Below are 27504 nucleotides of genomic sequence, written 5' to 3'. Positions count from 1 at the left end.
TTAATGAATAATGTTGTCAGACAGCATTACATGTGATTATTCACCATCTATAATCTAGAAGGCTTGTCCACTCACTAGCCATTTAAAAAAGGGGTTGTTTCTTTTCTGAGGTTTAAGAATTGTGTATTCTAATTAGAAGTCCTTTGTTTAATATATTCTGCTTTTTCCAAGTCTGCAGTTTGCCATTTCTTTCTTTCTGTGTTTTAAAAAACTTATTTTATTTTATTGACTTTTATGCATGCGAACATTTTGCCTGCAAGTGTATGTCAGCAGCCTCCAGCCATACAGTCCTCCAAAGCAAGCAGGTGGGGTGGAGCTTCGTCTCCAGGCAACGCGCGAGGGCGTGACCTTGCGTCACTGAGGTGCGACTGGGACGGCCGACGCGGCGCTGCCGCCTAGCGGGTTTAGCTAAGCAGCGGCCGAGGCGGCGTCGCTGGCGCTGGAAGAGCAATGCCTTGAACGGGGTGAGCCTTGCAGCGCCGCCCCCTCGCCGTGTCCCTTCGCAGCCGCTCCACCGTCCTGGAGCGGGAGTGGAAGCCCGCGCAGCACGAGGTTGCGTTGCGGGGCTTCGAGGGAGCTAGTCCGTGCTGGTCAGGGCTTCGGCTGCGGGGCCTGGGGCACCGGCTTCCAGGGCGGGTGGATGCGCTGCTTCCGCCTTCGCGGTGGGCGGTGGTGCTGAGGAGAGGTTTCCGACCGGCTCTGACAGTTTTGAATCTTGGCGCTGGTGCAATAAGCAGTTTAGCTGTTGGTTAGCAGAGCAGGTGCGCCGAGGAGGGGCCGAGGGGCGGCGGCCGAGGCGGGAGGGTGGCCACAGGGCAGGGCAGGGCAGGGCTCCTGAGGGGGGTGGGGGGAGCCTGGGCCTGGAGCGTTGGCCGATCCGCCCAGGCTGTTCACCTGGGCCTTTGCTTGTCAAAATAATTGCTACCTTGAGAACCGACATTGATGAAAAAGTTTCCTTGCTAATCATAATTGTAGGGTAAGTCGCCTTCTGTGTGCAATTTCATTCCAGAATATGGGTTTACTGTTGTATTTCTCCAGCCTAGCTAGTAAGTAAATGGCAGTGTGCCTGCATATTCTGACCCAGCCCCATTTCTTGATGCCCAGCGTCTCTTGTCCTTCTGGATATATGTAGCTACAGTAACACTCCAAGTTGCGTTTAATCCTATGTCTCGAACTAAGTCGTTTCCACTCCTCCCCTGACCATTGTTGCTATAGAATGAAGTTCATCCTTCAGAATTTCGGCTTGGGCGTGAGCTGATAGTTGTCTTTGAGAAGATATGCCTTCTGTGTTCAGAACCCTCATAAGTAGCATGGTTTCCCCCCCCCCCCCCCCCCGACACACACACCTTAATGCCATCTGGTTTTAGTTTCTGTGTGTTTTCCTCCTTAATATGATTGTGTTTTTTCAGAAAGGTTTTGTCATTTGACATAAGGGAACAGTATATATAAGAGAAATATCTACAGTATTTGATCTTGTTTGGTTCTCTGAATACATCTAAATTCTCTGATTAGAGGAAGTTGATTTCTCTTCTCTTCCTAAACAGACAGAAAAGTTGCAAGGAGAATTCATACAAATCTAGTATATTTTAAAAAATAAGTACGCTTACTAAGTAGGCCAGTACTATTAGAACTCCAGCAATTGACCAGTACTCTGTTTGTAGGTTTCCAGTCTTTGTGAAAAGAATTCTTTAGTTTCATTTTCTCCTCCTTAAGACCTTTGGCCCCAGAACAGGGATACTAGACTCTATAGTGACTGACCAGCCTAATCATTGGACTGTTATATCTCTGTTAATTCAACAGCTGGTACTTTTTGTAGATTTAGAGTTTGTGTAAGCAGTGAATAATAAGGTAAATAGTGTCCTTCAAGACCCGGGTGTAGAACTTAGTATTTATTACTAAGATTATAACAGATTTCAAAGGTGCCATTAATACCTCAATCCTTGTCAACTGATCATCGTCTCTGTGTGTGTGTGTGGAAGGGGGGGGGGCGGGTTTAAGTGGACACCAGAAGTCAACCTTGGGTCAGGTTAGACTGCACCCACTGGCTAGCAAGTCCCAGGGGTCCTCTCTGCCTTCCCAGCCTCTGCTTTTCACATGACCTCGGGGCTAGAGCTCCGGTTGGCCCTCAGCCTCCAGCTGAGCTCCCTAGCCCTCACCTACTCATCTTGCATGTTGATTGTCTCAGTTTCCCGCTAATCCAGTTCTGGATAGGTTTGTGGTTTAAATTTTCAGAGTCTCTGTGCATGAGCATTACTGGTGCTGCAGTTGTTATAGTCTTAGAAGGAGCATTGAACCACAGCGGCTCGTGTGCCACCCACTGAAGAATGTGGCATTTTTGGAATCCTTGCTCTTCCCTGTGACTTTCAGAATAACAGCTTTTATTTAGGACACACACACACACACACACACACACACACACACACACACCCCGCAGCTGCTTTCAGGAAGCACATCTCTGTTTTTCTAGAGGGGCCATGCTAAAAGTGGCTCCGGGATTTGAGAGCCCACCTCCTAGCTCTGAGAAGTCCAGACCACAGACCTGTCTTTTTGCCAGTGGTTTACCAGCAAATTATGTCTGCAAGCGGCACTACTGTTCTATGGTTTCAAGGGAGATATTTTGTGTCGTTTCCCAATATATATAGATAACAGGGATAAGTTTTTACAGTTTTACATTTTCCATAAATATATTTTAACTTGTGCTCCATGTTATTGTGGATGCATGACTGAGCTAATAATAGGATACTAGATGAGTGATAGGAGTGCAGTGTTGTTGACTAGAGAAATAGTATACACTTGTCTGTTGTTCAAAAGCCAGAACACAGGTCATGGAGGAGGTGTGTAATTGACTGGTGACTGAGGGTGACTTCAGCAGATGGCTTTTGTGGATACTAATGTCAATGTCTCCATATTACACATAAGTAATTGTCATATTTTTACACTAGTGGTAGAAATTTGTTAATATTGGTTAAATGAAGGCCATCCCTCCTATCCAGTGTGAACACCCTGGTTCCATGCCCTCAGGTAGGTGTGGGGTCACTGATTCAGTTTCCTGGATTCTAAGTGCCATTACAGGAAAACAATATGCTGCCTCACACTGTAAACCTTAACATTTCAAAGTTAGGGTACCAGTGAGACAATGGGTATTTGCCACTCAAAGTTAGGGTACCAGTGAGACAATGCAACATTGTCTAATTCAAAAAACAACAAAGGCTTCTTTGCAGATGGGATTTTGATGAGCAGAATAGGGTACCAAATATGACACGAGCATAAACAGTTTTTTAAAGTAGCAGATAAAAGATCCTACTCTTCCTCCTCAAATAGGGGGTGAAGCAACCATGTAAAAGTGCTTGGTTCTTACCAGGGGAAATTGCCCCAGCCCCGGCTCCTTTGTCTGGGCATCTTTCCACAACTGCCTAGTAAGTGTCTGCTTTGGGTCCTATTTACGGTCATATTTTTCTTGTGAAGACTTCCCCATACGTATAAAAACCAAAACCAAAACTGTATATAGCTAATCTTGTTTTAGCTAATCTTGGGAACAGCGGGAGACCCTGAGAGGTAAAGGAGGGAACAGCTGCCTCCCCTACAAATGTTGATCCAGTTGTCATCAGTTCCATTAAGTCTCAATTGAGACCATTTCAGAAGTTTGGTTTTCTCTGTTAGGTGATGTAGACGGAATTGAAAGCATCAGGCTGGCTGATGAGAGTCTGTTTGTGAGGCGAGGACAGTAAAAGCTTGAAAGTTAAGCTTCATTTTGAGAGCAAAATGTTAGGTTAGAGTAATGGTTCTCAACCTTCCTAATGCTGTGACCCTTTAATGCAGTTCCTCATGTTGTAGTGATCCCAACCATAAAATTATTTTTGTTGCTACCTTATAACTCTAATTTTACTACTGTTATGAATCATAATGTAAATATCTGTGTTTTCTGGTGGTCTTTGGGGTCACAACTCACAGATTGAGAACCACTGGGTTATAGGCTAGCACCTCCATTTTGCACCTGGAAAATTCTCTGTGTAACTCATTAGATGAACTTCCAGTCTTTAAACATTTTCATATTATGCATTGAAAAGCTCATGTATGTTGCAGCAGCCTTTCCATCACTGGTGGTAGGGCATTCTTACCCTTACCCTCTGTACTTATTGGCCAATCTGCTCTTTGTAAGCAAGTAAAACAATCCTACTTCTCTTCCATGTGGTAGCTCCTCAGTTATTTGAACAGGCTGTTGTGCTTCACAGATCATTACATAGCTGTACACAGCCACAGTCGTGTAAAACAGTCTGCTTCTAAACCCACGACTCTGGAATGTGGGCTACTGTATCGGTACCTTTAAAGGGTGTGGCTGCCTTGAGCTGAATTAAAGCCTCCTGTGTGGTCAGCCCACTGTGTAATACGGTAGACGTCTGCTTCTAGCGGGAGTTTAGGGTTATTTTGACGTCTTTGCTTAACCTGTTGTACTGTTATTTTTAATCGAAAGCTTCAGGACTCCTATCTTGTGCTGCTCTAAAGCGCATCTTACCTAGGTGCTTTTGTGCAGTCACTTTTCAGAATGCTCCCCAGGATCAGCTTCTTGCTGTAGTTAGACTAGTAAGTCACTGAGACTCAGTAATACGGTTCTTTCATTCTTGTCTTGGTCAGCCAGATTGGGCAATGATCTGAAAAAAAACTTAAACAATTGTCTTGATTTTGTTTTGGTGTCACCATTGGGAGAAGGATCTCTGGTCACACCAGTGTGTTTATTTCCCTCAAAGGCATCATGATCTACCTATCTCAGATACTTTTGGAAACTTCTGCCTAAATGTCTTCCCACCATGCCCGACTGTCTTGCAAACCCAAACTATCTTTCTGGACTCAAGTGTTTGCCCAGAATTTCTTTTCCAACTCAAAACACCCTCCTGGGCTTTTCAGGCACTCTGTATTTATTTGGTGTAGTGTTTCTCATTTTGTAAATATGCTCACTTGTGTGACTATTGCCCCACTCCAACTGTGTTGGATGCCCTGTGGTGCCGAGAACTGTCTTTAGTTTGCTCACCATCCTGTCCCCAGGCCATAAACAATGCAAACAGTACTTGTTAAACATAATTTTTATTTTTTCACAGCGTTTCTCTGTGTAGCCCTGGCAGTCCTGGAACTTGATTCATAGACCAGGCTGGCCTTGAACTCAGAGATCTGTCTGTTGCTGCCTCCTGAGTGCTGGGATTAAAGGCGTGCACCATCACAGAGCAGCTAAACATAATTTTTAGAAAGACCATGTATGGCACTGTTTTCCAGCTGGTCAGTAGCCATTTGCTTATGATGTTTTCACACATTTGAAATAGAACCTGAAAAGTAAAGATAGCATGTGTTTAAATATCTATCTGCAGCATCAGGGTGAAGTCACCGCCTTTCTCGACAGGGACTTACTCTAATGCCATACCCTACTTTTCATGTTATTGTTCTTTTACATTTTTCTTAGGTTTTGGGCATTTGGGAATTTTTGTTTTGAAACTGTTCTTGCTTAGGATAAAATAGAGTTCAACACTGTTGTGTTTTGGATTGTCACTAGTCTGTGCTGCCCAGAAACCACTAAGGTGAACTCCCTGGACACCTTTTCTAAGCTGGGAATTTTAATGATTCCTCTTTGGATATAGTTGGTGTGAGTCTGTTATACTTGAACACATTTAAAATGTAATTTTTTGCCTTCAGAGATAATGTTTAGTAATCCAAGTTTCCCTTCTTTTTTTACTATTCCTCTAGTATGATATTAATTGCTACCACATAGGTTCAGATCCAAAATAGTAATGGGGGATTTATTTTTTAGTATAATTGTACTTTTACTATATTTAAAGTAACTTTAAAAAACATATAGTACATTAAATTTTAACACTGAAAGTGATACATGTTTATGGTTATATACTTTAGTTTGAAGCCATTTTTTTCATTTATTTATTTATTAAAGATTTATGCCTCTTCCCCGCCACCTCCTCCCATTTCCCTCCCCCCCATCAAGTCCCCCTCCCTCGTCAGCCCGAAGAGCAATCAGGGTTCCCTGCCCTGTGGGAAGTCCAAGGACCACCTACCTCCATCCAGGTCTAGTAAGATGAGCATCCAAACTGCCTAGGCTCCCACAAAGCCAGAACGTGCAGTAGGATCAAAAACCCATTGCCATTGTTCTTGAGTTCTCAGTAGTCCTCATTATAATGAAGCCACATTTTTTAAACATTTATTATTTGTCTTGTGAGTATACGTACGTGTGTCTAGGGGAGCACATGCTACCGTGCATGTATGGAAGTCAGAGGACAACTTTCAAGAGTTGTTTCTTCCCATCCTGGGACTCCGGGGGATAGAACTCGGTTGTCAAGCTTGGCAGCAAGTGCAGATGCCCACACGCCACCTTGCCAGCCCTAAAGTTACATGTTTTGTACTTAAAACTATAATGTCACTTTTAAATTACATGATAAAGCAAGCTTTCTGATGAAATTCTTTTCTATGTAATTGTTACTTCTTCTCTTGCTTTATGTGGTAAGGATATTAGTTTGAGTAAAAGCGAAAGATTTTCTAAATGGTATATAAAATGGACGTTCTTGAGGTAGGAGTTCAAAGTTCATGTCTACTCCATACCATAGATTTAACCATTTCCTTATCCATAGAATGGGGATATAAAAAAATGCATCTACCCCTGTAGGGTGCTGTGAGTAGTGAATGTGTCATCTGTGGAAAGCGTTTGGTTTGGAGCCTGACGTGTGTGTGTGTGTGTGTGTGTGTGTGTGTGTGTGTGTGTGTGTCTGAGAGAGAGAGAGAGAGAGAGAGAGAGAGAGAGAATGGCTTTGTTTTTGATAGAGACCCATCACTCTTCCAATATTGTAAGTGAGTCATTTAGCTGTATGATTCTGAAAACTTAACTTTAAAAACTATGGTTAAATAAATTGTGTCTCAGATTCATTTGAGGTGACTGAATCCCTCTAAAGGTGCTGGTAGTTTTTCTTGGCTTTTTGAAGGATGAGTGTGCTAGTTTGTTTTATATCAACTTGACACGAGCTAAAGTCATCTGAGGAGGGGGATCTTCAGCTGAGGAACTCCTTTCCTAAGATGGGGCTGTAGGCAAACCCGTAGGTCATCTTCTTAATTGGTGATCACTAGGGGGGGCCACCCTTAGGCTGGTGGTCCTGGGTTCTGTAGAAAAGCAGGCTGAAGAGGCTACGAGGAGCAAGCTAGTCAGCAGCACCCTCCATGGCCTCCACATCACCTGCCTCCAGGTTCCTGTCTTGCTTGGGTTCCTGTCCTGGCTTCCTTTGGTGATGAGCAGTGATGTGGAGGTGCAAGCCAAATAAACCCTTTCCTCCCCAAGTTGTTCTGGTCATGCATGGTCTTTCATCACAGCAGTAGTTACCGTAACTAGGACAATGAGATTACTGGTATTTATGTTGGTATTTTTATAATTATGTACAAATAACTTTTGCATTGTATTTAACAGAAATTATGTGAAGCAAAACTCTTTCTGAATTCTGAAAGACACCATTTCACCATGGGACAGCAAATTTCGGATCAGACGCAATTGGTTATTAACAAGTTACCAGAAAAAGTAGCAAAACACGTCACCTTGGTTCGAGAAAGTGGCTCCTTAACTTATGAAGAGTTTCTTGGGAGAGTAGCTGAACTCAATGATGTGTAAGGCTTGCTCGTCTTCATCCTGTTTTCCCTTCATGTATGACCCCGTTTGTCATGGCTGTGTAGAAGGTAACCATATGCTCGGATGAATGAATTTTTTTAGCATAAGTTAGAAAGTGCTACATTGACTGTCTGCTCTAAGCAGACTTTAATGTAGCTATTTTACCATAAGGAAAGGAAACAGAGATGGGAGGAACGTAGAATGAAGTTAGAACACAGACAACGGGTATGGCGAAGCAATGCTAGGATGTCCTGCAGCTCAGCAGCTGTGTACTGAGAGGCTGTGGCTGACTCTGCTGTGGAAGACTTAAAGGGCACACAAACAGAAGAGAATTTGCCCTCAGTCACCGGAGGAAAAGCCGGACAGTCAGAAGCATCAGCTGTGTATCTGTGTGTGGCTACAGTTTGTTCACTGAAGTACTGTCTGCTTAACTCTCTGGAGTGAGTTCCTAAGATGGTGTAAATTTTTCACCTTAAACTTAGGCTTTATAGATTTCATCTCGGTTTTTGTGCTGATCTATGTAGAAGCTTTTTAAAATATAAAGGGTTCTTTGCCCTCTAATGGCCTCAGACACCAATGCTTTCTCAGTACTGATGGATGGGTGGCACCTTTTACTCCTCTTAAACCTTCCTCTGGTAGCACCTTCTACTTTTCTTTATTCTGTATCAACCCTTTGTCTCTGTGAGAGTTTATTTAAAACTTGCCTAAGATACTTTAAGTGATATATGTACAAAATAATTTTATTTTATATATATAAGTGTTTGCCTACATGTATGTATGTGCACCACATGCATGTCTGGTGCCTGCAAAAGCTAGAAGAGGACAGCAGATCTACTGAGACTGGAGTTACGTACCATTGTGGGCTGCCATTAGGTGCTGGAAATTGAATCCAGGTCACCTGTAAGCGTAATCGGTGCTCTTAACCACTGGCCCATCTTTCCAGCTCCCCTAAGTGATGTCTTAAAGGTTCTCTCTAGTCTCTTCAGTCTAACCAGTGTTCACTGAACACATGATATGCACAGTGCACTGCACCAAGGGTTTGAAAAGTTTAACTGATTATCCATTTTAATTGACTACTCAAATACTGACGACACTTGCAGCTGTCTGTGAATCAGAAGTTCCTTCTGTTATCCTACATTGCTTCTCATTCAAGCACCTCAAAGCCCAGGACCACTATATACAAATTTATAGTAGTACAGACACTATTAATAGCTTGTGCTAATACGCATGCTACTTTGCCAGAGGCTTTTATGACAATTGTGTTGGATAAGTGTTGGTGTACAAGAAAGTTCCACAATAGCCCGGAATGGAGTATAACAAAGGCTTATTTAGCTGGGGATAAACTCACAGAGAGAGCAATGATCCACAGTCCTCTGTGTGTGCTGGGAACTGGAACTAAATCTAGCAGCCAAGAGGCCCATGCTTTATAGTACATGAGACCACGCCCACAGTGGGCTGGTATCTTAAAGGCTATTGGCTGAAGGAGTTCCCATAGTAGATAAGGGACACTGACAATATGAAACATAAGATCATACTTTATTAATATAGTGCCTATTTTCAGTAAGTTATGAAGCCTAAAGGACAGTCCTAAGGTTTTTATTAGGAGTTGCTTTCTTTTAAGAACACTGGATTTTATTAATTAAAAAAATAGCTTGTTTTTGAGATCATATTTATATAGATGAGTAAAACAGGACTGAGAGTGCTCGCCTCAGCAGCACATACTCTAAAATTGGAACGACACAGAGAAGGTTAGCATGGCCCTGGCGCAAGGATGACACGCAAACTCGTGAAGCGTTCCATATTATATATAAAAAATAGGACTGAGAATTCCGTAGTATCAAAAGAATAGTGCACCTTATTCTTATTTCAACTTTTAAAAATACTACATTTATTTATGGGGCAGTACACAGGCAGAGGTCAGAGGACAACTTGAGGAATCTGCCTCTCCTAACATGTATGTCCCAGGGATTGAACATAGGTGGCCAGGCTTGATAACAAGTGTCTTTACCGAGCACTAAGCCATCTCCACTGTTCCAGCTCCTAGGAAGAGTAATTCACAACTTTTGCCATCCTTTAGTACTTTATATATGTAAACTCAGACTATCCGATGAAATTTTGCTTATTGACCTAAAGTTTTTAGAAGAAGAAAAAAACCTGTCCTGTGACATCACCTGCAAGCTAAATTACTGTGCGACAGTAGAAATATATTCCTTTATTTACCTGGGGCAGGATACCTGAGTGAATTTGAGGGGTTTTGTTTTGTTTATTTTTGATGGGTTTTTGTTTTAACAGTGTTGAAAATTAAACCTAAGCACTTACTGCTGCTTATACACTAAGCAATACCAGCAGTATGGTTTGAAACTCATTTCCATGGGCTAGAGTTGGGCATTTCATGAGTGCAGTGCTCCCTGCTTGCTGTCTGCCAACCCTGAAGTCAAACACAGAGATGTGGCTTGGTTTCCACCAAGCACATGGAAGCTGGCATGTCAGTTGTTCCCTTTGGCCGGCTTCCTGGAGACAGGTTGCTTGGCTTAGCTGGAAGGCACTTAGTTGTATGCAGCTCTGCTGCTGGTGCTCAGAGAAAAGCCAGCAGTGGGAAAGGAAGGTGCAGCCTTAGGGCTTCATATCAGTTTTAGTTGGTGTTATAGCAAGATTCTGATTGTTGTGTTGTCTTTATGCTAGTGTGGCTCTTGTAATTCTTCTTGAGGAAAGGGAGTAGAGCTGTATTTAATATCACAAATTATTTGCTTTACTTGACTGAACTCAAAATTAGTATACTTTAAAAGCTTTCAGAAAAGTATGTTAATCTGTAAACAGGATTCATCCGAAAGCAAGGTATTCCTCAAAATTATGTCTGTTTGGTCAGCGTTTGTGTAAGTTAAGCCAACAAGCTTTTACTTGAAGTGCCAGGTTTCTTGAGCTGTGTTTGTCAGGGCTGATTGTTACTGCAGGTTTTCTCATGCAGCACAAACCTGCTCCAAGCTCTCCTTGAGCTCCTGATCGTCCTTTCTGCCATCTTCCAGGCTAGTGTCACCATGCCCAGCTTTAGACCAATCTTTTCTAAACATTCTTTTTAGAAACTCAAAGACAATTGAAATACTGATATGGAGACAAATATTCCACAGAACTTTTGACTTTAAAAACTTGGGAAACTAAGTACGTGTTCAGAACGTTTCTGTCCCTGTGCTTTTACATCACTTCTGCTTTTGTCTGCCCTGTGGCAAAGTGTTTCTTGAGTTTGGTTTTACTTTTCATAAAATTAACAAATGTGCTTGCCCTTTTTCCAGAACTGCTAAGGTAGCTGCTGGCCAGGAAAAACATCTTCTCTTTGAGGTCCAACCTGGGTCTGATTCCTCTGCCTTTTGGAAAGTGGTTGTACGGGTGGTCTGTACCAAGGTAAGACTGGTAAGGTCTTCTGTTTCAGAGTCATGCTCTTTGGGTAGTTAGAGGCACATTAATAATGTAATAGACTATAAATAAGTGTTATTGCTTTTATAGTCTTATAAAACATAGGGTGTGTGTGTATGTGTGTTATGTGTTAGTCTGTGTATGCATGTGTGTGTGTATGTGTGTGCGTGTGTGTTAGCCTTTGTATGCATGTGCACATCATGGTTGAGCCCAGACACCGACATGAGGCATCTGCCTCTATCACTCTTCACCTTGCTTTTTGAAACAGGGTCTGCCACTGAACCTGACACTCACTTACTGTTTTGGCTAGACTGTCAGGCCAGGAACCCCACCCCATGCCAGGATCTGCTCATCTCTGCTCCCCTAGTGCTGGGCTTACATGCACACCTTTGTACCCAGATTTTATGTGGGTGCTGAGTGTCTGAGCTTAGGTTTTCATGCCTGTGTGGTTGACACTTTCTCGGCCCCTACAGCATCATGTGATACTGTTGTTGCGACAGGCTAGCTGTCTGACTCTCACTGTTGTCAACGCCAAGTCACAGAGATTCCTGTAACTGGAGGAAGTGGTAGTAAACTTACCTTTGCCCTCCATCTGTCTTTTGAGGCTCAGCTAGCTGTAGAACCCTCTGAGGACACTATCATTAGCTCTGAGACGATATCTTAAAAATTAGTTACCTTAGGAAATTCCTTCTTTTAAGAACATTGGGTTACATTCACCTGAAAACAATAGCCACCGGAGAGGCCATGGAGATTTTGAGTTATGGATGGATTTTTGTCAGGAATGTACTATTTTATAGTTGGGTTTTTATATTTTAGATAACTGCTAAAAATATCTTGGCAGCTGTTGCAGAGTATAGAAAAGCTTCCTGCTCCCAGTAAATTAATTAAAATAACAATTCTTAGTCCCCGGCCTTTGAGAGGAAATGAATTTTATTAGCTCTCCTTCAGTCTCAACCCCTCCTCTCAAAGGTCAGATAAGCCATATAAGCCTTAATTCACAGCTGTGGATGCTTTGAAGTCCATTGCTGACCAGTCAACTCTCCCCTAGGTGAGTCACTTGACTGTCTGGAACACATTATGTAAACGATAACACTCTGTTTAGGACGTGGATGGAGTCTAATATTGATAAGCCAATCTTGAAGGACAAAGGACAGTCTTAAGAGAGTTATCTCAGGAGATGATTTTTTAAAGAACACTGGATTTTACTCATTAAAAAAGGAAACTCAACTTTTTATGATCTGTGTATATGTATATATAACACGCTAGAACAAATGGTATCATACATTACAGATAAACGCTAGTGAGTCTCAGAACCAGAGACTGCCTTGGTCTGTTCCTTTCCACAGTGAGTTGTCAGGTTTACCTCTGCTTACTTCCAGTTTCTTCAGGCAGAAATGTGAGCAATACACTAGGAACTAAGAGCTCAGGCAAATGCCATGTCCTTGAGGAAATGAAACTGTTTATAGTTCAGGCCCCGTTCCTTCTGAGCAAGAATGCCATAGACTCTGCTGACTCCACACTTCCAGCATCCTCCAGGCTCCAGTTTATGCTGCTGTGAAATGACTTCTGAAGCGCAGTTCTCAGCTCACGGCCTTGCTGAACACTCTGCAGTCCTCACCGCCTCCAGACTCTCCCCGCTCTTGTCTGGTGTTCATGGGCTGACGTGGGACTCCAGACTTCTCTTCTGCTTTATTCACTATTCCCTTTTGCCTTCTGCATGCCACCAATGTTAGTGAATTGAAAGTGTTACTTTTACAACTCACACCCTCGGATATTAAGTTCCCTCAACTAGAATGTCTTTTCCTTCTGTCACTTTAATGGTCGTCAGCTATGAGTCACAGAACACTTGCTTTAAACTAGTTTAAACAAAAGCCTTTTATCTTTGTCTTGCATCATCAAATCCTAATGCACTGGCTCCAGAGCTGGTTACAGGCCCAGCAGATCTCATGACCCACTGGTCACTATTCAGTCATACCTTCTACACACACACACACACACACACACACATACACACACACACACACACATACACACACACACACACACACACATACACACACACACACACAGACACACACACACACACACACACACACACCGGGGGTGGTGGTGGTGGTAATTGGTTTAGATCAGACTAACCAGTATTGGTTCCTAATGCATTTCAGGGAGTGAAAAATGCCAGAATAAAAGCTGGTATCCCAGCAACTAAAGTGGAAACAATGCCTGGACAGTCAGCGGCTGTTGTCACTCTTGCATGTTGGCACTTGATGTTTCCAAAGGTCCATCTCGGATACCATCTCATCCATAGTTCCCGTCACAGGAATTCTCTCACCTCTTCTAAACTCCAGTAGCTCTCAGTTTCTACTTTACAGCTAACATTCAGCATTAACAATAGTGTACTCAGGCTGGGGAGATGGCTCAGTGGTTAAGAGCACTGGCTGCTCTTCCAGAGGACCTCGGTTCAATTCCCAGTACCTACATGGCAGCTTACAACTGTCTGTAACTCCAATTCCAGGGGATCTGGCACCCTCATACAGACATGCATGCAGGCAAAAATATCAATGCAAATGAAATAAAAATAAATTAAAAAGAAAAAGAAATAGTCTGTTCAGTCCCTGGCTTCCCTGTGGCTCTTTGGGCAGGACTGTTCCTTGCGACTGTGTCCTGCCTGAAATACTGTGCTTTGCATCCATCAGCTGGGCTTGCGGCGGATGACCAAACCCTGCTGAGGTCCCTCCTTTGTATGGCCAGGGATGAGCTTTCCTTGTGTTTGGTACGCGTGTTACCTACATTATCTTCACTCTCCATCCTCATTTCATCAAACACTTAGTTTACAAGGAGGAGACCTCTATAACCTGTAGAACTATCAAAATACGAATGTATCAGTCTTCTAATCCTTGGGTTTTCTGTTGTTCCTTTTGATACGGAGTTAATGATTGATATTATTATTAGATTATTTTTGCCCCAGCAGCTTTAACTACGTTACTATATAGTTAAGTTTAAATTACTGTATTCTATCGAAATCCTTCCTTCCTTCCTTCCTTCCTTCCTTCCTTCCTTCCTTCCTTCCTTCCTTTTCTTTTCTTTTCTTGTTTGTTTCCTTTTTGAAATAGGGTTTTTCTGTGTAATAGCCCTGGCTGTCCTGGAACTTTGTAGACCAGGCTGGCCTCAAACTCACAGAGATCCACCTGCCTCAGTCTTCCAAGTGCTGGGATTAAAGGCATGCATCAACACAACCAGCAAAATTCTTTCTTGAAATAAGATTATAAGTAGAAAAATAAAAGTATTAAAGACAATCGGGCAGTGGTAGCACATACCTTTAATCCCAGCACTCAGGAAACAGAGGCAGGCAGATCTCTGAGTTCGAGGCCAGACTTGTCTACAGAGTGAGTTCTAGGACAGCCAGGACTACACAGAGGAACACAATCTTGTAAAAAAAACAAAACCAAATTTAAAAATTATCAAAGACAAAGGCCTTTAGCACCTTCATTTGTATGGTTTTTTTTTCTTGATGGTAGATCTATTCAAAGAATTTTCATTTGCATTTCTTGGCAAAGATCTTGGGAAGCCAGTATATGGATTTCTTTTAGAAAGAGTTAAGTCTAGTGTGGAAAAAAGATTAGAGGCTGAAAACGTTGTGTTTCTTCTCTTTATTTTTATTTATTTTATTTTAATTTTAAAAATTTGGGGGGAGTTACCAGTCTCAGTATTGTAGTCTCAGTTATTCTGCCTCGCTGCCCCAAGTGCTGAATGTACAAGGTTATTCACGACATTTGCCTGAGAACTTCATATTCATGATTCTTAAACAATTATAAACATTTATATTTTAATCTTCAATTTATGCTAAGACCACTCTTACCTGTCTATGCATCATTCTGATTATCCTCAAATAATATTTAATTCATTTTTAAATTATGTTTAGATGGAATGTTTTATGGGTATGACATTAGAAAAGTTATTAGATTAATTGAAAATTATGCTCTGAGGGGACCGTAGAGACGGCTCAGCAGTTAGGAGCACTTGTTGCTCTTGCAGAGGTCCTGCATTCACTTCCCAGCACTCACATGATGGCTTACAACCTCTATAACTCTAGTTCCTGGGAATCTGATGACCTCTTCTGATGTCCTCAGCACCAGGCACAAATGCGGTTCACATAAATATATGCAGGCAAAACACTGATACAGATAGAATAAATAAATATATAACCCCCAAATTTATGGACTGAAGGGCCTATTAAGAAAACTTCAAAAGAAGACTGAGAAAGTGTTTAGTCAGCAAGAGCCCAGCATAGCGGTGCATAGTGGTATAATCCAGCACTGGGGAGGCAGACATAGGAGGATTGCTAGGCTTCCTGGCTGGCCAGCTTAGCCCAGTTAATAAATTCAAAGGCAATGCAAGACCCTGTGTCAAAAAACGTGAAAGGTGTCCTGAGGAGCAAACAGTGCCCGAGGTTGACCTCTGCCCTTCACACATATACACACACAGGTCTTCATGAAGTGCATCTTAGATCTCTTGTGCTTAGACGATGACCTTGCAGTTGTCCTTTGCTTGTGTCCTTAAGCGCTCCAGACCACCCACGCTCAGTCAGGCCCTCACTGAGCCTCTCCACTTTCAGTGATTCATGGGGCCATCACTTCTCACCTCCTAAGCGGTCCCAGCTTCTGTTTGGTGTCCCTCTGTGTGTTCTGAGCCCAGTAACCATTCCTCAGCACATTTGAAGTGTAAAGTAGATCATGTTATGTCTTGGCTCAGAGCGCTCCAGTGGCTTCCTGTGTGCTTAGAACAACAAAGTCACTGAGGAGATCAGAAAAACTGTATGTTCTATCAGTGCCTCACCTAACGTTAGCTTTCATCACCTTTCCCTCTGTCTCACCCTTGCGGCTCCTTGCTGGAGTCCTTGTGCTTCTCATCTGGCGCACATATGTCAACCCTTTCAGACCGACTGGCGCGGTGTAGCATTTCACCCTTAGGGAGCTGTGAGCCAGGCGCCCAGTACCTCTTCCTGTAAAGGGGCATTTAACAACAAGGGGTACCGGACCTCTGGTTGGTCAACCCTTCAAAGCTGTTATATCCTCACCTTACTGAGTTACTATAATATATGCCCCACTCTGATTTTCTGAAGTCTTATAAAAATATCCTCTGTCCTGTCTCAAGTATCCTATATCAGATTGTCAAATGGAGGGGGTAGAGATACAGTCTACAGAGGAACTATCTCCAGGCCACTGGTTCCACTTCACAGGAAATGAAACTTTGTAAAATCTCAATATTCACTAACATTTGTTGTTTAATGTAGCATTCTGGCTTTAGTTTAAAAGTACAGAGTTGCTCAAATAATTCAAGAACGGCGCTGAAGAACTAGCTCAGTAGAGTGCACTGTGCAAGCACGAGGACTCCAGTTTGAGTTCAAGAACCCATGTTAAAAAAATAAAAGCCGGGCTGGAGAGATGGCTCAGTGGTTAAGAGCGTTGCCTGCTCTTCCAAAGGTTCTGAGTTCAATTCCCAGCAACCACATGGTGGCTCACAACCATCTGAAATGAGATCTGGTGCCCTCTTCTGGGCTTCAGGCATACAGGCAGAAAGAATATTGTATACATAATAAGTAAATAAATATTTTAAAAAAATAAAATAAAAGCCAAGTATAGTACAGTATACTTGTAATCTCAGGATGGGGAGGCAGGAACAGGCAGTTGAGTCTTCGAGGCCTCCTGGTGTGTGAGCCTAGTGGAGTCATCGGGTTCCAGGCCAACTGAGAGAACCTGAGACAGAGCACGTAGCCAGTGTCCTACCCTCGGTTCACCGCTAGCCTCTGCAGCACCTGCACATCCCATTCACACAAGTCACACACAAGGAGAGGAGGAAGCCACCCTCCTCTTAGTGGTAGCAGAATAGCGTACGTAAGTCCTGTAATTAAAGGCTGTTAGGCTGGAGGATCTCCCGTTCTAGGCCAGCCTGGGTGACATTGCAAGTTCCTATCTCAAAAAAGAATTAATTAAAACAGCAAAGTGTATACATTTTAATAACAATCTCTAAAACTCATTTCTCAGCTCCAGGAAGGTTGCCTGATGTTATCAACTCCAGACAGGATGCCTGATTATCTGGGCAAGGTTATTTTGAATGTCAGATGGGAAAATGTAGTCAGTTCTCTGACGAGCTCCACAGCTGAGGAGAATGTGAATATTCTTTAATCAGACTCTTACTTTACTAGGTTATTACACACCATGAATTTGTTTCCTAGGATATTTGACTGAATTGTGTGTCTGTTCCCCCTCCCCTGTTCTGTTTCTAGATTAACAAAAGCAGTGGTATTGTGGAAGCCTCGCGGATCATGAATTTATACCAGTTTATTCAGCTTTATAAAGACATCACAAGTCAAGCTGCTGGAGTGTTGGCGCAGAGCTCTGCCTCTGAAGAGCCCGATGGGAGCCTGTCCTCTGTAACGTCTTGTCAGGCTAGTCTGTGGATGGGCAGGTGCGTGCACCGTGGAGCACGGTTACGGTGACATTCTCCCCAGTGCTCTGTGACTCCCTCAGTCCTGTTGCCTCCACCTGTGGTATAGCCCAGATCAGTTTTAGGTTACCCTGGCCTTCCATTCGGTCCCAGATTAAGGTGGCTCCCAGCTCACTCTCCAGGAACCCACTCCATCTCTTGCATTTATGACATTAATGACTGATACCTCCCCTTTAATGAGTTTTTAGACAGTCAAAGCCATTTATAAAATTAAGTCCAATAATATGACAGAATCGTTTCAGAAATTATCGAATTGGAAGTTAAGTTTTTAAATGCTGTCTTCAGGCCGTGGCAGTCCACTCAGGAAAGAACAAACAGCTGTGTGCCTGTTGACGCTGTATTGGTCTGGAGTTTGCCGCCTGGTGCTCCTTTACTCAGGCCTCATGTACTGCTGTTCTGTCTGAGCTTTCCTTCGTCCATGCTTTCGGTGTTGCAAGCTTCCACCTGCAAATGCCTACTGGAAAAGACTTCCGTGTTTCCAGGCATGTTGATATCCTTACTGGGAACTGGAGATGTCCTTCTTAATGTTAAGAATGTGTTTGACAGGAGTTCCTCTTTATTCCTTTATTGACACTTGCAGTTTTGTTTCATTCTGAGTGTTTTGAAAGCGTCTGTAGCTACACAGCAGCAATGAAAAGCAAGTGGCATTTCTCTGCCTGCTGGGGTCGTCTTCAGGAAGGTGCTGAGGTGTTGCTCTTAGACACTAGGAAAGCAGTGCCAGTTGGTTGGGTAAGCCAGTACTTGGCTTCATGTGTTGTGGGCTTCTAGTGGTGTCCTGGTTCCCAGCTTCTAGAAAAGAACTTTGCAAGTGGTAGGTGAGCCTGGGGCCTTCTGCAGTCCTGCATGTTGTCACATGTATAGTTCTATTAATGGCTGCTGTTTGTTGAGCCTTGCAGTTCATTAAATCCTTACAGTCCCCAGGAATACAGCTGGTCCTATGAGGAAGCAGGTTTAGAGGAGTATTGTAGTGCTAGATATGGATTGGCATAGCGGACTCCCATTTAGTGTGTGCAGCTCAGTGGTTTGGAGGAGGAAGGAGCTGGAGGTGCTCCGGTGCCACTGATCCTAGGCGACTGCTCTGTCTGTGCTCTGCAATATCCAGACTGTGCCGTATTTCACCACAGGGAAACCAGCATGCACTACAAGTTACATTACCACCAGCCCAGAGCTGTGAGACCGCCTCAGAGAGGCAGTTCTCTTCACGTCCAGATAGCTCGAATTCCTGTGAAGGTTTTCGCTTTGCCTTCTATCCTCAGTGTATCAGCTGGCCCTCTGGAGGCAGCACAACAGAGGCCCTAGAACCAACTTGCCTATGTTCAAACCTTAAGTCCTCTCTTTCCTCAGTTTCTTCGTCTTTTGTGAGAGGTTGAGAGCAATGGCATGTGCCCCAGAGGACAGTGTTAATAGATGGGACACAGAATGGTGCCCGGCTCGTAACGGTGTGTGTAGGTACATTAACTGTCACCATCATTATTAAATTATAGAGTGCCCTGCGTGAGTGGAATGCCACCAGACAAGTTCGATCTCTTCTGTCCTTCAATTGTCGAAAACTAATCAAATTCCCACTAAGCTTAATCTCCAGAATAAGTGTTTCCAGCCTTTGTTTCCTGTTCTCCCTGCACAAGTGTCCTGTGATCTCCATCTGTCAGTGTGCCCCTCAGGTTCTGTGGTAGGAAGTGGCACTCTTCCAGCTCCCTCTGGTCAGGTAGAACAAAGTTCCTTCTTCCTGCTCACTGTGCTAAGAGGAAGGTAGCAGAGAGGGACACAGAGCAGCTTCTGCTGGCAATGTCTCCATTTGCTCTGGGTATATTCAGTTGCTATTGTCTGTAATGGCCTTCTGCTCCTGATTCTTAAGCGTCCCTGTCAGAATGCCCTGTCACTCTGTAGAGTCCTGCAGGTGATTGGAAGCTCGTAGGCAGAAATACTAAGCCCTCTGAATCCAGTGTGGATTTGAAAAGGTGCCTAGGTGTCAATATGCATGAGCTGATGGATGGATGTGTATAAATGTTCATATGTGTATTTGCATGTGCATATATGTGTGCATACACAAATGTATGCATGAATGCACATATCAATCCACATGCATGTAGGTTTCCACTCATTTCACCATTTCGGTTCAGTGAGCACTCTTTTCTCCATGGCTGAAGCAAACAATGTGTTACCTCACCCTAGTGGTATGTCTGTTGTAATGCTCCTTAAAGCAGGCCCTAGCTGTCCCTCAAGTGTGCTGTGAGATCAAGTCCTACTTCATTCCCTCTCTCTAGACTGCCTCTTACTCTCCACTCTCAGCTAATTTTCTTGAATCAGCAGGAATTTGTGTTCCCTTGATTCTAGTTTGCCTCTTAGGGCAAGTTCAGATTTGTATTTTGACATTCAAGAATCAGATTGTCTTTGCTATATTATCAGTCTTTTCTCCCAGTTGAACTCCTGAGCATCATGCGGCCTTGTACACACACACACACACACACACACACACACACACACACACACACACACACACACGTTTCATGTCTTTCATGCCTTCATGGTTTACTTTATGCTCTAGAATGGTCTCTATTCAGTATTCTGTGATTTCTCTCTCATGTTTCCAAAAATACTTACTTGGCACATACTATGCATACTGCACATTTGATGTTTGTTTATATTATGTTCAAATCAGCAAGTTCTAAGTGTTATTGCCATGCCTTACATGCTATGCTATAAGTTCAACAGGGATGGCAGTTGTATCAGACCGGCTCCTCCCTTAAGAACAACAGAGAATAAAACATTTACAATCACTTTAAGAAAGTTTGTATTCAGAAAGCTAAACTATAGGGTGACTAATCATGGAACAGCAGTATGCAATTTTTAAATGATTTAATTGAGGTAAAATTTGGTTTTGAGAACAGAAGGAGATGGATATTTTAAGCTGAGCTACTGGAGTTGGTGTTGAGGAAACTCCACATGCCGAGGAGCATGGCTTCTGTGGCACTGGGTTCCTTCCTGGGAGCTTCCTGAGCTGGAGCTGCTCTACTCCAGCCCCTTTGGGTTTCTTTGGCATCTGGTGCTGACCACTGTGCTGTCCCTTCACTCTGATACTGTCAGTGCCACTGTAAGGCCCTGTTGATGAGGCAGCATGTGTCTGATATGGCAATTAAATGATACACTGATTCATTTCCTGTACGTAAATTCAATATGTCTAAGAAGGACTGAGTTATTTCAGAAAGACCTGAATATGCAGTTTTTGTTCAGATTTTGTTTTCTTTAAACTGCACAGAATTTGTCTTTTTATCACGTCTTTCTAGTTTCTTAAAGAAACTTAACCTTGGTATTTCTTCCCTAATGTATTTGCTATCCCCCAAAGATGTGAACTGTGGTCTGGTTTTCGCTTTGCACGTAAGTCATGCTGTACTTTATACTGTGGTATTTATTGATGTTTTTTAAGACAGTGAAACAAAGTAGGAAGTGTGTGGACAGAGACTGTCATTGTTCCAGCTCAGTTTTCACACTCAGGGTGAAGCAGCTGACGGATGAGGAGGAGTGTTGTATCTGCATGGACGGGCGAGCTGACCTCATCCTGCCCTGTGCTCACAGCTTCTGTCAGAAGTGTATTGACAAATGGTAAGTTATCCGCTCCCCTTGGGATGGCAGAGGCAGCTGGGCTGTGAGTAAACAACTGGGAATGCAGTGCTTCAGTACTGACACGAGAGCTTTGCTCTTCGCTGCTCTGAGTTTCATGGTGTGCCCGCTAGTGTAAGTGTTTTTATACCTAATGCTTACGAAGTGTGGAGCTGTGACTTCGTTGAATTTTTTTTTTTTTGCTTTTTTTTTTTTTATTTTTCAAGACAAGGTCTTTCTATGTAACCCTGGCTGTTCTGGAATATGCCCTGTAGACCAGGCTGGCCTCAAACTCAGAGATCTGCGTGCCTCTTCCTCCTGAGTGCTGGGACTAAAGGCGTGCGCCACCACTGCCCAGCCAGACACTATAAGCATCTTGAATCTAGAATCAAACACTTTCCCCTTTTCAGCACCCCCCACCACATAATTCACTATAATTCACCATATGTGTGTAGAGGAACAAATCCTCGGCTGTGTGATCTGGAGGGATGTTTGGTCAACTAATTAAGGTCATTTGCTTACAAGGTAATGGAGCATTTAGAAAAATTTATGATTGATATGCAATAAGCTAGATATGTATCTGAAGTATAATCTCATATGCTTTAATTTATGTGCATACTAATGAAATCTGTCAGAACAAGATGAAGAGCAATCCATTACACCCCAAACTCACCTGTAGCCTGATTCTTGAGCAGCTATTAAACGCTTTCAGTTGCTAAAAATACTTTAGATTTGCTAGACTTTTAGAGTGGCACCATACAGGGTATTCTCTCTCTCTTGTCTGGGTTCTTTCATTCCGTGTAATCATCTTCAGATTTAACCATGGTGTAGGTGCAGATAAGTGCCAAGTAAAAGCTTCTGTGTTTGTTTGTGGACAGGTATGTTTTAAGGACATGTAGTTTGACTTTTTCTTTTTCTACCTCAAGTGGCCAGATCATATATAACAGATGTTTCTCAAGAAATTGCCAACTCAGTCCCAAAGCAGTCATTACTTTAAAAAAAATTTTTGTTGTTGTTTTTTGAAACAAGATCTTGTAGTATTTATCCCAGGCATGCCTCAGTTGGAACTTGCAACGTTCCTCCTGCCTCAACTTTGTAACTCTGGAATGACAGGTGTGCGCTCTCCAGTACCACATAGGAGGTCCACTGTCTGCCCCACTGATGGGACACAATCCTTCAGAAGGGTCCACATCCTGTGCCCTCTGAATTCCAGCCTCCTGGCATCTGCTCACATGCTCACACTGATGTGCTCTGTTCAGTGGTGGGCCTGCTGTCTCTTGGCCCTGCCTCTGTATGGCTGCCTGCTGTGCAGTGCTCTAGCTGCCTTGCCTTAGCTGTTTCTTCAATAGCCTGCCAGGCCTCCGAGGTCCCCTACCTCTTTTTATGAGTCCTGGAAACTCACAGGACATCTCTCACCTCTTGGGAGTCACATCCTTGTCTGTGTCCAGTGTTTTACATGAAACCTCAGCTGACACCATTCTTTCTGTGTGTTAGTTGTTTTAAGTGGGAAGATGTCTTAGGGTTTCTATTGCCATGAAAAGATACCATGACAACAGCAACTCTTACAAAGGACAAACATTTAATTGGGGTGGCTTGTATTTTCAGAGGTTTAGTCCATTGTCACCATGGTGAAACATGGCGATGTGCAGGCAGACACGGTGGCTACATATTGATTAGAAGGCAAAGGAAGTGGACTGAGGTACTAGATGTGGCTTGAGCATATATGAAACCTCAGACCCCCCCCCACTAGCCACACTTCCTCCAACAAGGCTACACCCACTCTAACAAAGCCACACTCCCTAATTGTGAGACTCCCTTTGGGGGCAATTTTCTTTGAAACCATCACAGAAAATAAATCAGGTTTCTGCTGGCCAGAAGCAGAAATTGATTGTTTTTAAATTGTGATGTTTTATTTACAGAAAACCACACATCTTGTAAACCATCTCCAGGGAGCCCAAATCAACCAAATAATGTATGCCAACTCCATACGTTTTTTTGGAATAAGTTTTTGGAATAAGTTTCTCAGCTTTTGTACAAAAGCAAAAGAACAGTTGATGAATTGGTTATTTTGACCCTAGATTTCACTGTGAGAAGAGAAAAATACTGTCTTTTCCTTTCATAATATATTTCTAGCTTAAATATGGTATTTAAGTTTCCAAAGTAGTATTTGATTAGGGCAATCCCATTGTAAAACATAATCTTAAGTAATCAAATGTGTACTCTGTATCAGAAAATTATCCTGTATATAAGTGCCATCTCTTGTTTTAAACCTCAGATGCTCCATCTTTGTACAATTTTCTAAACTTTTCTTGGTTTTGAACCAAATGATATTTTATCAGACCTTTAATTGTAATTAACTTGTCAAAAGTCTTTTATTTTTTTTGCATGTGGTAGCACACATCTTTAATCCCAGCACTTGAGGAGGCAGGGGCAGACAGATCTCTGTGAGTTCACAGCCAAATGGTCTACATAGCAAGGTAGAGGCCCCTATCTTTAAAGAATGACCTTTATTACTCAGTATAATAATTAGTAATAATCTTTGCTGCTACCATATACCTACCACTAGCTAAACATGAGTCCCAAGGCACAGTGACTTCTGCTTATTTACACTTTGATCAACTCTCCCACTGGTAAGAGGTAGCTTTCTCTTAGGACATATAAGGAATTTTTGTTGTAAAGGAAAATTTACTTGGATGCAGGAATAAAAATTAAAGACCCTGGCTTGTGGTAGCAAACAAAATGGTGTGTGTGTGGGGGGGGGGGGAGAACACTGCGTGTCTTTTTACTGGAGATTAGATACAGTATGGCATCTTCATACAGTACATGCTCTTTGCAAAGTAAACTCAAATCCAGGTGTGTTGGTGTGTGCTACAGTCCCAGCACTGAGCAAGTGGACGCAAGAGGATGGCAAGCTCTAGGCTAGCCTGGGGACTGGATAGCAAGACTCTGTCTCAAAGGGAAAAGCAGAAAGACTAAAACAGCATCTGCTGGTGCAGAATGGTTTCTGAGATGTGTGAGTAGTAGCACAAGGTCAGCAAGACACACAAGCCTCCGTTTCCCACAAGCCCGAGGTTTTAATTTATCCCTAGTAAAATATGTAGACAACTGGTTGGCCCTGGGGAGGAGAATTAAAGATTGGGATGAAGAGAAATATTAACTCTTTTTTGTGTACTTTTATGGTATTTGCTTTTTTTTTTAAGCCATCTACTTTTCAAGCGAACCTGTTTTTTTTTTTTTTTTTTAGAAAAAGAAAGAAAATAATCTTGTTTTGCTTGAACTTCCCTGACAGGAGTGATCGGCACAGGAACTGCCCCATTTGTCGCCTACAGATGACTGGAGCAAATGAGTCGTGGGTGGTATCAGATGCACCCACTGAGGATGACATGGCCAACTATATTCTTAACATGGCCGATGAGGCAGGCCAGCCCCACAGGCCGTGACTGAGGAAGACTCTTGTTATTGTGAGCTGCAATACACTGGTCATAGAGGAGGAGTGGAGAGATGTGTGGCGCACACAGGAAGATCAGGTTTTCCACCCTCTTATTTTTGCTATTCTGATAATATGTCCCATTCTTAAATAAACTCCCTTCCTATGTCTTCCATGTAGGGTGGGCTACACTTTGCTACTGTTTGGCCATATTCCCCACTGTCCACCTGTTCTTTGTTGCTCTTGAACCCTTTGCTACAGATAGCAGCAATACTTGACACTACTACTTTTCAGGGAGGGGGTGTTCTGCATCTTCTTAGCTAGGTTTAAAATGTAGGGTATTGAAAGTTGTAGCCATCTGAGCTAAACTACTGGAACTAATGTCTCAGTGGGGTTGCTACTGCTGGGACCTGAGGTGCACTCCGCCCCCTTGTGGTTCTTTCTGGATCCTTCACTACTATGGCCCAGTTGCTTCCTGGTGTCACTGTAACTTCAGCATGGGTTCTGGCGCTACTCTTGATCACTGCGGTGCTGCAGCACTCAGAGAAGGACTCTGAGCTTGGGACTTGGTCTTGCAGTGGAAGAATTTTCACGGCTGTTCTCCGGACCTAGGGAGGGGTTCGCTGGATTATCCATAATGCCCCGAAGGAAATCTTTCTTCGTGCAGATACACTTTTATATTCCCGGGTCACTCTGAGTCATCAAATCCTGAGCTGGAGTCTTTGTTTTAAGTAAAGGCACCTTTCAGAGGCTTCAGTTTCCTCAAATCTCTTGGATTAAAAGAAAAGGAAGATGAGACGAAGCTTTTCACCACGCATTATTAAACCCCTGAAATCCAGAGAACGATTGGCTTCTTCCCATTCCTCTGCACTCTTCCGAGAGTCTGAAAAGAATATGGTAATGGGAGTGCAGTGCTCGGCCAATTGCAGCCATGGCTTACGAGTAAGACTGTTAACAGTTCAGCCTATAACAGAACTAGTGCATGAAGTCACGCCACCTTTAAGAGCTCTTAGAAGTCCATAGACATTTCACTGACTGATTGCAGGTGTTCCTGTTTTTCTAAGTACAAAGGTACACAATTGAAGTTGCTGCTTATTGATTTTTAATTAAGATCTTAATGAGAATACAAATAAATCCCTTCCAAAGAAAAAGATCTAACTTGATTCTGCCCCCCAAGTACTGCAGACTTCAGTTGTCTACTGACTGTCCCGATGTGTGAGCAAGTGCAATGCTGTCCTCTCTCCTTAGCTGTGTGTTTTGGTTTCCCAGCCTGAGACGGCTTTACTCTGCTGTAGAAACTGACTGTATTTGTGGTTTTCAAACCTTAGCAGTGAAACTTCTTCCAAGTAAATTTTTAGTCTATATGCACTGAGTGTATGCACAAGTTACCCCCATTATATAGAAGCTACATTTTATTAATACAGGTGTCCTTTTATAAACTTAGTACAGTGTGGTCACCATTAAGTCAGGGTAGGAAAATGTCACAGTGATTGGTGATACAGTTTCATTAGAGTTTAATGAGTAATAAATTTGTGTGATGAAAAGCTTTTGTTTTGTAAAAATACTACTATTTCAGGGCTGGGGGTGTGGTTCAGCTGGTAGAGTGCTTGCCTAGCATGCATGGAGCCCTGGGTTCCACCCCAACACCGCATAGAAACAAGCAGTCCTAGTGCTGTATTCCTGGAACCCCAGCACTTGGGAGGAGGAAGCAGGAAGATCAGAAGTTCAAGGATATCCTCAACTGCATAGAGAATTCAGGGCCATCCTGGGCTACATTGGGACCCTGTTTCAAAAACTGTGTGGGTGGTGAGGCTGGAGAAATGGCCCATTGGTTAAGAGAAATTGCTGTTCTAACAGAGGACCCGAGTTCAATTCCCAGCACCTATACTGGTGGAGTCACCAACAGCTTATAATACCAGCTCCAGGGGACCCATTCCTCTTCTGACCCACCCCCACACCCCAGAAATAAATCTTTAGAGCATTTTAAAATTCATATTTTCAGATGATTCAACCTCTGTTGATTCTCAAGTGCTTGATGGAACGTATTTTTAAAACCCTGGGATAAGTGACCCTCTGAGAGATTTTCCAGCCCTAAAAATTGAAATTGTTCTTTTGGACTAGACTCACTGGCTTTAATTCAATTGTCTAATTGAAAATGTTTCTGAAAATGAATAACATAGCTGTATGGGTTTGGGATCTTTTCAGCAAAACTTTTTTCCCCAAGAATCCTTCACTTTTGAAGCATTAAACAGTGAGTTTAGAGTTATTGCCCACAGCCCTTTCCTTGCAGTGTGAGCTCCAAGATACAGACTGATCCCCTGTGCAATGCCAGTGTCTCGGCTTGCCTCACCGGGTGGATGAGCAGAATTCCGTCTCTCTCCAGATGGATGGCAGGTGGGCCTGCCTGCTGCAGTGTCTGATCATAAAAGTGGTAGCTTTGTCTCATGGTAAATACACACTTTTCTACTCTGTACAGCTTTGTCTTAAAATGAAGAGTACTTAAATGCATTTACCATCGTAAGGAGCCGTGTGCCTTCCGAGGTGTGTGAACTGCCTCCTGCTCTGGGGAATTTTTGTAATTTGGACCGTTAGTGCTATGCTCACTCAGTAACCGTGGACGCCGTAGACACTGGGTTTCAGAAAAGAGTTTGACTGTGTACTGATGTAAAGGCCAAGGGCAGCAGAACCTCCTTTATTCTTGAGAGAAACTGATACGATGTGCAATTTCAAATTCTTATATACTAAATATCTATATTTATTAGAAGACTTTTATATTGTGCTCTGGGAATTGTGTTGTGTGCTATGTTTTGAGATGATTTCCTTGTATTAATATATCTCTGGGTAATAAGGCTGCTTGGAAACCTTTTGGTTCCCTGATTTTTAACACTGGGAAGTTGGGTTCATTAAAAGATAATCCAAATAA

General features: G+C 42.9%; 1 protein-coding gene and 1 non-coding gene across 8 annotated transcripts; both read left to right on the top strand.

Annotated features, from left to right (window-relative positions):
* The first annotated feature begins 353 nt into the window (after positions 1-353).
* On the top strand, positions 354-27504 carry Rnf141 (ring finger protein 141). Of its 7 annotated transcripts, none has more exons than XM_075971891.1 (6): positions 354-464; positions 7448-7710; positions 10930-11038; positions 17337-17518; positions 21050-21157; positions 24444-27504. In XM_075971891.1, exons 4-6 carry the CDS (start codon positions 17376-17378, stop codon positions 24592-24594), a joined length of 402 nt encoding a protein of 133 aa, XP_075828006.1. In that variant the 5' UTR covers positions 354-464; positions 7448-7710; positions 10930-11038; positions 17337-17375; the 3' UTR covers positions 24595-27504. The 7 variants fall into 7 exon arrangements, with proteins under 7 accessions (XP_075828006.1, XP_075828003.1, XP_075828000.1 ...); XM_075971888.1 differs by having other exon boundaries at positions 360-464; positions 7448-7641; XM_075971890.1 differs by having other exon boundaries at positions 385-552; positions 7448-7641.
* On the top strand, positions 9342-9448 carry LOC142851509 (U6 spliceosomal RNA). The gene has a single exon (XR_012910822.1). It is a non-coding gene; the product is annotated as a U6 spliceosomal RNA (small nuclear RNA).

Source organism: Microtus pennsylvanicus, chromosome 5 (assembly GCF_037038515.1).
Source record: "Microtus pennsylvanicus isolate mMicPen1 chromosome 5, mMicPen1.hap1, whole genome shotgun sequence".
NCBI classification, from domain to species: domain Eukaryota; kingdom Metazoa; phylum Chordata; class Mammalia; order Rodentia; family Cricetidae; genus Microtus; species Microtus pennsylvanicus.
Note: the sequence above shows the minus strand (reverse complement) of the source record. Positions and strands in the feature narration are given on the sequence as shown.

What these genes read in the sequence shown, in the direction of transcription:
- Rnf141 (XM_075971887.1), top strand. Translation starts at nt 7,499, where the DNA reads ATGGGACAGCAAATTTCGGATCAGACGCAATTGGTTATTAACAAGTTA. An exon ending in GTAGCTGAACTCAATGATGT is followed by an intron (nt 7,642 to 10,929) that starts GTAAGGCTTGCT and finishes CCCTTTTTCCAG; the next exon opens with AACTGCTAAGGTAGCTGCTG. An exon ending in TACGGGTGGTCTGTACCAAG is followed by an intron (nt 11,039 to 17,336) that starts GTAAGACTGGTA and finishes TTCTGTTTCTAG; the next exon opens with ATTAACAAAAGCAGTGGTAT.